The sequence below is a fragment of the Oncorhynchus clarkii genome, chromosome 9 (genome assembly GCF_045791955.1).
Source record: "Oncorhynchus clarkii lewisi isolate Uvic-CL-2024 chromosome 9, UVic_Ocla_1.0, whole genome shotgun sequence".
NCBI classification, from domain to species: Eukaryota; Metazoa; Chordata; class Actinopteri; order Salmoniformes; family Salmonidae; genus Oncorhynchus; species Oncorhynchus clarkii.
Genome location: NC_092155.1, coordinates 1,527,472 through 1,539,773, shown reverse-complemented (window position 1 = coordinate 1,539,773; position 12,302 = coordinate 1,527,472). Strand labels below are relative to the sequence as shown.

Genomic DNA, 12,302 nt, shown 5'->3' with positions numbered 1-12,302 from the left:
GTTCCCTCTGTTCTTAGTGCCAGTCTGCCTGTTCAAACTAAACCAATGTAACTAATAATGGAGCTGACTGGGGAAACGTTCCCTCGGTTCTTAGTGCCAGTCTGCCTGTTCAAACTACACCAATGTAACTAATAATGGAGCTGACTGGGGAAACGTTCCCTCTGTTCTTAGTGCCAGTCTGCCTGTTCAAACTAAACCAATGTAACTAATAATGTAACTAATAATGGAGCTGACTGGGGAAACGTTCCCTCTGTTCTTAGTGCCAGTCTGCCTGTTCAAACTAAACCAATGTAACTAATAATGGAGCTGACTGGGGAAACATTCCCTCTGTTCTTAGTGCAATTCTGCCTGTTCAAACTAAACCAATGTAACTAATAATGTAACTAATAATGGAGCTGACTGGGGAAACGTTCCCTCTGTTCTTAGTGCCAGTCTGCCTGTTCAAACTAAACCAATGTAACTAATAATGGAGCTGACTGGGGAAACGTTCCCTCTGTTCTTAGTGCCAGTCTGCCTGTTCAAACTAAACCAAACTAAACCAATGTAACTAATAATGGAGCTGACTGGGGAAATGTTCCCTCTGTTCTTAGTGCCATTCTGCCTGTTCAAACTAAACCAATGTAACTAATAATGGAGCTGACTGGGGAAACTTTCCCTCTGTTCTTAGTGCCAGTCTGCCTGTTCAAACTAAACCAATGTAACTAATAATGGAGCTGACTGGGGAAACATTCCCTCTGTTCTTAGTGCCAGTCTGCCTGTTCAAACTACACCAATGTAACTAATAATGGAGCTGACTGGGGAAACGTTCCCTCTGTTCCTAGTTCCAGTCTGCCTGTTCAAACTAAACCAATGTAACTACTAATGTAACTAATAATGGAGCTGACTGGGGAAAAGTTCCCTCTGTTCTTAGTGCCAGTCTGCCCCTTCAAACTAAACCAATATAACTAATAATGGAGCTGACTGGGGAAACGTTCCCTCTGTTCTTAGTGCCAGTCTGCCTGTTCAAACTAAACCAATGTAACTAATAATGTAACTAATAATGGAGCTGACTGGGGAAACGTTCCCTCTGTTCTTAGTGCCAGTCTGCCTGTTCAAACTAAACCAATGTAACTAATAATGGAGCTGACTGGGGAAACATTCCCTCTGTTCTTAGTGCCAGTCTGCCTGTTCAAACTAAACCATTGTAACTAATAATGTAACTAATAATGGAGCTGACTGGGGAAACGTTCCCTCTGTTCTTAGTGCCAGTCTGCCTGTTCAAACTAAACCAATGTAACTAATAATGGAGCTGACTGGGGAAACGTTCCCTCTGTTCTTAGTGCCAGTCTGCCTGTTCAAACTAAACCAAACTAAACTAATGTAACTAATAATGGAGCTGACTGGGGAAATGTTCCCTCTGTTCTTAGTGCAATTCTGCCTGTTCAAACTAAACCAATGTAACTAATAATGTAACTAATAATGGAGCTGACTGGGGAAACGTTCCCTCTGTTCTTAGTGCCAGTCTGCCTGTTCAAACTAAACCAAACTAAACTAATGTAACTAATAATGGAGCTGACTGGGGAAATGTTCCCTCTGTTCTTAGTGCAATTCTGCCTGTTCAAACTAAACCAATGTAACTAATAATGTAACTAATAATGGAGCTGACTGGGGAAACGTTCCCTCTGTTCTTAGTGCCAGTCTGCCTGTTCAAACTAAAGCAATGCAACTAATAATGGAGCTGACTGGGGAAACGTTCCCTCTGTTCTTAGTGCCAGTCTGCCTGTTCAAACTAAACCAAACTAAACCAATGTAACTAATAATGGAGCTGACTGGGGAAACGTTCCCTCTGTTCTTAGTGCCATTCTGCCTGTTCAAACTAAACCAATGTAACTAATAATGGAGCTGACTGGGGAAACGTTCCCTCTGTTCTTAGTGCCAGTCTGCCTGTTCAAACTAAACCAATGTAACTAATAATGGAGCTGACTGGGGAAACGTTCCCTCTGTTCTTATTGCCAGTCTGCCTGTTCAAACTAAACCAATGTAACTAATAATGGAGCTGACTGGGGAAACGTTCCCTCTGTTCTTAGTGCCAGTCTGCCTGTTCAAACTAAACCAATGTAACTAATAATGGAGCTGACTGGGGAAACGTTCCCTCTGTTCTTAGTGCCAGTCTGCCTGTTCAAACTAAACCAATGTAACTAATAATGGAGCTGACTGGGGAAACGTTCCCTCTGTTCTTAGTGCCAGTCTGCCTGTTCAACCTAAACTAATGTAACTAATAATGGAGCTGACTGGGGAAACGTTCCCTCTGTTCTTAGTGCCAGTCTGCCTGTTCAAACTAAACCAATGTAACTAATAATGGAGCTGACTGGGGAAACGTTCCCTCTGTTCTTAGTGCCAGTCTGCCTGTTCAAACTAAACCAATGTAACTAATAATGGAGCTGACTGGGGAAACGTTCCCTCTGTTCTTAGTGCCAGTCTGCCTGTTCAAACTAAACCAATGTAACTAATAAAGGAGCTGACTGGGGAAACGTTCCCTCTGTTCTTAGTGCCAGTCTGCCTGTTCAAACTAAACCAATGTAACTAATAATGGAGCTGACTGGGGAAACTTTCCCTCTGTTCTTAGTGCCAGTCTGCCTGTTCAAACTAAACCAATGTAACTAATAATGGAGCTGAATGGAGAAACGTTCCCTCTGTTCTTAGTGCCAGTCTGCCTGTTCAAACTAAACCAAACTAAACCAATGTAACTAATAATGGAGCTGACTGGGGAAATGTTCCCTCTGTTCTTAGTGCCATTCTGCCTGTTCAAACTAAACCAATGTAACTAATAATGGAGCTGACTGGGGAAACGTTCCCTCTGTTCTTAGTGCCAGTCTGCCTGTTCAAACTAAACCAATGTAACTAATAATGGAGCTGACTGGGGAAACATTCCCTCTGTTCTTAGTGCCAGTCTGCCTGTTCAAACTAAACCAATGTAACTAATAATGGAGCTGACTAGGGAAACGTTCCCTCTGTTCTTAGTGCCAGTCTGCCTGTTCAACCTTAACCAATGTAACTAATAATGTAACTAATAATGGAGCTGACTTGGGAAACGTTCCCTCTGTTCTTAGTGCCAGTCTGCCTGTTCAAACTAAACCAATGTAACTAATAATGGAGCTGACTGGGGAAACGTTCCCTCGGTTCTTAGTGCCAGTCTGCCTGTTCAAACTACACCAATGTAACTAATAATGGAGCTGACTGGGGAAACGTTCCCTCTGTTCTTAGTGCCAGTCTGCCTGTTCAAACTAAACCAATGTAACTAATAATGTAACTAATAATGGAGCTGACTGGGGAAACGTTCCCTCTGTTCTTAGTGCCAGTCTGCCTGTTCAAACTAAACCAATGTAACTAATAATGGAGCTGACTGGGGAAACATTCCCTCTGTTCTTAGTGCAATTCTGCCTGTTCAAACTAAACCAATGTAACTAATAATGTAACTAATAATGGAGCTGACTGGGGAAACGTTCCTGTTCTTAGTGCCAGTCTGTGTTCTTAGTGCCAGTCTGCCTGTTCAAACTAAACCAATGTAACTAATAATGGAGCTGACTGGGGAAACGTTCCCTCTGTTCTTAGTGCCAGTCTGCCTGTTTCAGTGCCAGTCTGCCCCTTCACTAAACCAAACTAAACCAATGTAACTAATAATGGAGCTGACTGGGGAAACGTTCCCTCTGTTCTTAGTGCCAGTCTGCCTGTTCAAACTAAACCAATGTAACTAATAATGGAGCTGACTGGGGAAACGTTCCCTCTGTTCTTAGTGCCAGTCTGCCTGTTCAAACTAAACCAATGTAACTAATAATGGAGCTGACTGGGGAAACATTCCCTCTGTTCTTAGTGCCAGTCTGCCTGTTCAAACTACACCAATGTAACTAATAATGGAGCTGACTGGGGAAACGTTCCCTCTGTTCTTAGTGCCAGTCTGCCTGTTCAAACTAAACCAATGTAACTAATAATGGAGCTGACTGGGGAAACATGGGTGAAAACTAAACCAATGTAACTAATAATGTAACTAATAATGGAGCTGACTCGTTCCTCTCTGTTCTTAGTGCCAGTCTGCCTGTTCAAACTAAACCAATGTAACTAATAATGGAGCTGACTGGGGAAACGTTCCCTCTGTTCTTAGTGCCAGTCTGCCTGTTCAAACTAAACCAATGTAACTAATAATGGAGCTGACTGGGGAAACGTTCTTAGTGCCAGTCTGCCTGTTCTTGTAACTAATAATGTGCCAGTCTGCCTGTTCAAACTAAACCAATATAACTAATAATGGAGCTGACTGGGGAAACGTTCCCTCTGTTCTTAGTGCCAGTCTGCCTGTTCAAACTAAACCAATGTAACTAATAATGGAGCTGACTGGGGAAACGTTCCCTTTGTTCTTAGTGCCAGTCTGCCTGTTCAAACTAAACCAATGTAACTAATAATGGAGCTAACTGGGGAAACGTTCCCTCTGTTCTTAGTGCCAGTCTGCCTGTTCAAACTAAACCAATGTAACTAATAATGGAGCTGACTGGGGAAACGTTCCCTCTGTTCTTAGTGCCAGTCTGCCTGTTCAAACTAAACCAATGTAACTAATAATGGAGCTGACTAGGGAAACGTTCCCTCTGTTCTTAGTGCCATTCTGCCTGTTCAACCTTAACCAATGTAACTAATAATGTAACTAATAATGGAGCTGACTTGGGAAACGTTCCCTCTGTTCTTAGTGCCAGTCTGCCTGTTCAAACTAAACCAATGTAACTAATAATGGAGCTGACTGGGGAAACGTTCCCTCGGTTCTTAGTGCCAGTCTGCCTGTTCAAACTACACCAATGTAACTAATAATGGAGCTGACTGGGGAAACGTTCCCTCTGTTCTTAGTGCCAGTCTGCCTGTTCAAACTAAACCAATGTAACTAATAATGTAACTAATAATGGAGCTGACTGGGGAAACGTTCCCTCTGTTCTTAGTGCCAGTCTGCCTGTTCAAACTAAACCAATGTAACTAATAATGGAGCTGACTGGGGAAACATTCCCTCTGTTCTTAGTGCAATTCTGCCTGTTCAAACTAAACCAATGTAACTAATAATGTAACTAATAATGGAGCTGACTGGGGAAACGTTCCCTCTGTTCTTAGTGCCAGTCTGCCTGTTCAAACTAAACCAATGTAACTAATAATGGAGCTGACTGGGGAAACGTTCCCTCTGTTCTTAGTGCCAGTCTGCCTGTTCAAACTACACCAATGTAACTAATAATGGAGCTGACTGGGGAAACGTTCCCTCTGTTCCTAGTTCCAGTCTGCCTGTTCAAACTAAACCAATGTAACTACTAATGTAACTAATAATGGAGCTGACTGGGGAAAAGTTCCCTCTGTTCTTAGTGCCAGTCTGCCCCTTCAAACTAAACCAATATAACTAATAATGGAGCTGACTGGGGAAACGTTCCCTCTGTTCTTAGTGCCAGTCTGCCTGTTCAAACTAAACCAATGTAACTAATAATGGAGCTGACTGGGGAAACGTTCCCTTTGTTCTTAGTGCCAGTCTGCCTGTTCAAACTAAACCAATGTAACTAATAATGGAGCTAACTGGGGAAACGTTCCCTCTGTTCTTAGTGCCAGTCTGCCTGTTCAAACTAAACCAATGTAACTAATAATGGAGCTGACTGGGGAAACGTTCCCTCTGTTCTTAGTGCCAGTCTGCCTGTTCAAACTAAACCAATGTAACTAATAATGGAGCTGACTGGGGAAACGTTCCCTCTGTTCTTAGTGCCAGTCTGCCTGTTCAAACTAAACCAATGTAACTAATAATGGAGCTGACTGGGGAAACGTTCCCTCTGTTCTTAGTGCCAGTCTGCCTGTTCAAACTAAACCAATGTAACTAATAATGGAGCTGACTGGGGAAACGTTCCCTCTGTTCTTAGTGCCAGTCTGCCTGTTCAAACTACACCAATGTAACTAATAATGAAGCTGACTGGGGAAACGTTCCCTAAGTTCTTAGTGCCAGTCTGCCTGTTCAAACTAAACCAATGTAACTAATAATGTAACTAATAATGGAGCTGACTGGGGAAACGTTCCCTCTGTTCTTAGTGCCAGTCTGCCTGTTCAAACTAAACCAATGTAACTAATAATGGAGCTGACTGGGGAAACATTCCCTCTGTTGTTAGTGCCAGTCTGCCTGTTCAAACTAAACCAATGTAACTAATAATGTAACTAATAATGGAGCTGACTGGGGAAACGTTCCCTCTGTTCTTAGTGCCAGTCTGCCTGTTCAAACTAAACCAATGTAACTAATAATGGAGCTGACTGGGGAAACGTTCCCTCTGTTCTTAGTGCCAGTCTGCCTGTTCAAACTAAACCAATGTAACTAATAATGGAGCTGACTGGGGAAACATTCCCTCTGTTCTTAGTGCCAGTCTGCCTGTTCAAACTACACCAATGTAACTAATAATGGAGCTGACTGGGGAAACATTCCCTCTGTTCCTAGTTCCAGTCTGCCTGTTCAAACTAAACCAATGTAACTACTAATGTAACTAATAATGGAGCTGACTGGGGAAAAGTTCCCTCTGTTCTTAGTGCCAGTCTGCCCCTTCAAACTAAACCAATATAACTAATAATGGAGCTGACTGGGGAAACGTTCCCTCTGTTCTTAGTGCCAGTCTGCCTGTTCAAACTAAACCAATGTAACTAATAATGGAGCTGACTGGGGAAACGTTCCCTTTGTTCTTAGTGCCAGTCTGCCTGTTCAAACTAAACCAATGTAACTAATAATGGAGCTAACTGGGGAAACGTTCCCTCTGTTCTTAGTGCCAGTCTGCCTGTTCAAACTAAACCAATGTAACTAATAATGGAGCTGACTGGGGAAACGTTCCCTCTGTTCTTAGTGCCAGTCTGCCTGTTCAAACTAAACCAATGTAACTAATAATGGAGCTGACTGGGGAAACGTTCCCTCTGTTCTTAGTGCCAGTCTGCCTGTTCAAACTAAACCAATGTAACTAATAATGGAGCTGACTGGGGAAACGTTCCCTCTGTTCTTAGTGCCAGTCTGCCTGTTCAAACTAAACCAATGTAACTAATAATGGAGCTGACTGGGGAAACGTTCCCTCTGTTCTTAGTGCCAGTCTGCCTGTTCAAACTAAACCAATGTCACTAATAATGGAGCTGACTGGGGAAACGTTCCCTCTGTTCTTAGTGCCAGTCTGCCTGTTCAAACTAAACCAATGTAACTAATAATGGAGCTGACTGGGGAAACGTTCCCTCTGTTCTTAGTGCCAGTCTGCCTGTTCAACCTAATCCAATGTAACTAATAATGGAGCTGACTGGGGAAACGTTCCCTCTGTTCTTAGTGCCAGTCTGCCTGTTCAAACTACACCAATGTAACTAATAATGAAGCTGACTGGGGAAACGTTCCCTAAGTTCTTAGTGCCAGTCTGCCTGTTCAAACTAAACCAATGTAACTAATAATGTAACTAATAATGGAGCTGACTGGGGAAACGTTCCCTCTGTTCTTAGTGCCAGTCTGCCTGTTCAAACTAAACCAATGTAACTAATAATGGAGCTGACTGGGGAAACATTCCCTCTGTTGTTAGTGCCAGTCTGCCTGTTCAAACTAAACCAATGTAACTAATAATGTAACTAATAATGGAGCTGACTGGGGAAACGTTCCCTCTGTTCTTAGTGCCAGTCTGCCTGTTCAAACTAAACCAATGTAACTAATAATGGAGCTGACTGGGGAAACGTTCCCTCTGTTCTTAGTGCCAGTCTGCCTGTTCAAACTAAACCAAACTAAACCAATGTAACTAATAATGGAGCTGACTGGGGAAACGTTCCCTCTGTTCTTAGTGCCAGTCTGCCTGTTCAAACTAAACCAATGTAACTAATAATGGAGCTGACTGGGGAAACATTCCCTCTGTTCTTAGTGCCAGTCTGCCTGTTCAAACTACACCAATGTAACTAATAATGGAGCTGACTGGGGAAACGTTCCCTCTGTTCCTAGTGCCAGTCTGCCTGTTCAAACTAAACCAATGTAACTACTAATGTAACTAATAATGGAGCTGACTGGGGAAAAGTTCCCTCTGTTCTTAGTGCCAGTCTGCCCCTTCAAACTAAACCAATGTAACTAATAATTTAGCTGACTGGGGAAACGTTCCCTCTGTTCTTAGTGCCAGTCTGCCTGTTCAAACTAAACCAATGTAACTAACAATGGAGGTGACTGGGGAAACGTTCCCTCTGTTCCTAGTGCCAGTCTGCCTGTTCAAACTAAACCAATGTAATGAATAATGGAGCTGACTGGGGAAATGTTCCCTCTGTTCTTAGTGCCAGTCTAAAGCGTTTTTTTCCGTGAACTTCTGCTCTCTGCGCCTGACTCCACACCCATCACTCCCGACGTTACAATTGTGATGTCATTATGGGGTAGTGTGATGTCATTATGGGGTATTGTGATGTCATTATGGGGTAGTGTGTGTAGATTGAGAAATAATAATTTAATCCATTTTATGTAATGTAATTTTTGGGTGAAAAAGTAACTTTATGAATGCACTGAATTAGAAAGATCAGGACATAAGACTCTATTCATTTATACCAGGTTACCTTCAGACCAGTCCTGTATTAGATCAGGATATAACTAGGAATGACCCATATACTGTCCATTAGACTCTATTCATTTATACCAGGTTACCTTCAGACCAGTCCTGTATTAGATCAGGATATAACTAGGAATTAACCATATACTGTCCATTAGACTCTATTCATTTATACCAGGTTACCTTCAGACCAGTCCTGTATTAGATCAGGATATAACTAGGAATGACCCATATACTGTCCATTAGACTCTATTCATTTATACCAGGTTACCTTCAGACCAGTCCTGTATTAGATCAGGATATAACTAGGAATGACCCATATACTGTCCATTAGACTCTATTCATTTATACCAGGTTACCTTCAGACCAGTCCTGTATTAGATCAGGATATAACTAGGAATGACCCATATACTGTCCATTAGACTCTATTCATTTATACCAGGTTACCTTCAGACCAGTCCTGTATTAGATCAGGATATAACTAGGAATGACCCACATACTGTCCATTAGACTCTATTCATTTATACCAGGTTACCTTCAGACCAGTCCTGTATTAGATCAGGATATAACTAGGAATGACCCATATATTGTCCATTAGACTCTATTCATTTATACCAGGTTACATTCAGACCAGTCCTGTATTAGATCAGGATATAACTAGGAATGACCCATATACTGTCCATTAGACTCTACTCATTTATACCAGGTTACCTTCAGACCAGTCCTGTATTAGATCAGGATATAACTAGGAATGACCCATATACTGTCCATTAGACTCTATTCATTTATACCAGGTTACCTTCAGACCAGTCCTGTATTAGATCAGGATATAACTAGGAATGACCCATATACTGTCCATTAGACTCTATTCATTTATACCAGGTTACCTTCAGACCAGTCCTGTATTAGATCAGGATATAACTAGGAATGACCCATATACTGTCCATTAGACTCTATTCATTTATACCAGGTTACCTTCAGACCAGTCCTGTATTAGATCAGGATATAACTAGGAATGACCCATATATTGTCCATTAGACTCTATTCATTTATACCAGGTTACCTTCAGACCAGTCCTGTATTAGATCAGGATATAACTAGGAATGAACCATATACTGTCCATTAGACTCTATTCATTTATACCAGGTTACCTTCAGACCAGTCCTGTATTAGATCAGGATATAACTAGGAATGACCCATATACTGTCCATTAGACTCTATTCATTTATACCAGGTTACCTTCAGACCAGTCCTGTATTAGATCAGGATATAACTAGGAATGACCCACATACTGTCCATTAGACTCTATTCATTTATACCAGGTTACCTTCTATAACACTGATGGGTCAACTGTTAATCACAGACCTCATGGTTTATTACTATAATACTGATGGGTCAACTGTTAATCACAGACCTCATGGTTTTAATGGTTATACTGTATATTAATTTGTGTTTTAAAAAAAACACGTATTACAATAATAAAACCAGAAAACATATTAATGTTATTAATTAACATATGAATGAATATTCTACAGTGAAGGACTTTAAATTGGCACAGGAAAAGAGGCATAAGTAGTATATAACTCTACATCTAACCTGACTAGTAATGTCCTCTACATCTAACCTGACTAGTAATATCCTCTTGTTCTACAGTATATAACTCTACATCTGTTTCCTTTCCTGTCTAGGTCAGGCCAAGTTTGTGGACAGAAACAGGGTTCACCTCAGTCAGAATGTTACCACGGGGATTCACATAGCACATGTCCTGCACCAGAAACACTTGATCTGTTCTGAGACGTACTCTAAGATCCGTGCTGCCAGCACCAAACCGGACCAGATGAAACTGTTGTACGAGGCTCTAAACTCAAGAAGGGTGAAATCAGACTTTTACAGGATTCTACTGGATCTGGAACCTGACATTGTCAGACACCTGTGTAAGAACCTCTCTACCTCTGGTTACATATCACTGGAATATAAACCTTATCTAGTCTATCACCTGGGTAAGAACCTCTCTACCTCTGGTTACATATCACTGGAATATAAACCTTATCTAGTCTATCACCTGGGTAAGAACCTCTCTACCTCTGGTTACATATCACTGGAATATAAACCTTATCAAATCTATCACCTGGGTAAGAACCTCTCTACCTCTGGTTACATATCACTGGAATATAAACCTTATCTAGTCTATCACCTGGGTAAGAACCTCTCTACCTTTGGTTACATATCACTGGAATATAAACCTTATCTAGTCTATCACCTGGGTAAGAACCTCTCTACTGGCTGTATTGGGTAGACCAGAGGAACCAGGCTCTGAGGGGTGACCAGTCCTATACTGGCTGTTCTGGGTAGACCAGAGGAACCAGGCTCTGAGGGGTGACCAGTCCTCTACTGGCTCTACTGGGTAGACTAGAGGAACCAGGCTCTGAGGGGTGACCAGTCCTCTACTGGGTAGAGAGGAACCAGGCTCTGAGGGGTGACCAGTTCTCTACTGGCTATACTGGGTAGACCAGAGGAACCAGGCTCTGAGGGGTGACCAGTCCTCTACTGGCTGTACTGGGTAGACCAGAGGAACCAGGCTCTGAGGGGTGACCAGTCCTCTACTGGCTGTACTGGGTAGACCAGAGGAACCAGGCTCTGAGGTGTGACCAGTCCTCTACTGGTTCTACTGGGTATACTAGGGGAACCAGGCTCTGAGGGGTGACCAGTCCTCTAATGGGTAGAGAGGAACCAGGCTCTGAGGGGTGACCAGTCCTCTACTGGCTCTACTGGGTAGACTAGAGGAACCAGGCTCTGAGGGGTGACCAGTCCTCTACTGGGTAGAGAGGAACCAGGCTCTGAGGGGTGACCAGTCCTCCACTGGCTGTACTGGGTAGACGAGAGGAACCAGGCTCTGAGGGGTGGCCAGTCCTCTACTGGCTGTACTGGGTAGAGATTAACCAGGCTCTGAGGGGTGACCAGTCCTCTACTGGCTGTACTGGGTAGACCAGAGGAACCAGGCTCTGAGGGGTGACCAGTCCTCTACTGGCTATACTGGGTAGACCAGAGGAACCAGGCTCTGAGGGGTGACCAGTCCTCTACTGGCTGTACTGGGTAGACCAGAGGAACCAGGCTCTGAGGGGTGACCAGTCCTCTACTGGCTGTACTGGGTAGACCAGAGGAACCAGGCTCTGAGGTGTGACCAGTCCTCTACTGGTTCTACTGGGTATACTAGGGGAACCAGGCTCTGAGGGGTAACCAGTCCTCTACTGGGTAGAGAGGAACCAGGCTCTGAGGAGTGACCAGTCCTCTACTGGCTGTTCTGGGTAGAGAGGAACCAGGCTCTGAGTGGTGACCAGTCCTCTACTGGCTGTACTGGGTAGACCAGAGGAACCAGGCTCTGAGGGGTGACCAGTCCTCTACTGGCTGTACTGGGTAGACCAGAGGAACCAGGCTCTGAGGGGTGACCAGTCCTCTACTGGCTGTACTGGGTAGAGAGGAACCAGGCTCTGAGGGGTGACCAGTCCTCTACTGGCTGTACTGGGTAGACCAGAGGAACCAGGCTCTGAGGAGTGGCCAGTAGAGGTCGACCGATTAGGATTTTTCAACACAGAGATTCTGATTATTGGAGAAAAGCTGATTAATTGGACGATTTCTTTTTTTTTTGTGACAATAATGACAATTACAATACTGAATGAACACTTATTTTAACTTAATATAATACATCAATAAAAATCAAATTAGCCTTAAAATAAATAATGA

At 43.0% G+C, this 12,302-nt stretch overlaps 1 protein-coding gene across 1 annotated transcript in view; it reads left to right on the top strand.

Moving 5' to 3' along the window:
• LOC139416998 (uncharacterized) overlaps window positions 1–12,302 on the top strand; it is a 48,312-nt gene that overhangs the window by 23,919 nt on the left and 12,091 nt on the right. Inside the window, exon 6 of the mRNA XM_071166230.1 lies at window positions 10,250–10,495. Within this exon, the coding sequence (XP_071022331.1) occupies window positions 10,250–10,495 (246 nt within the window). The remainder of the gene's footprint in view (window positions 1–10,249; window positions 10,496–12,302) is intronic.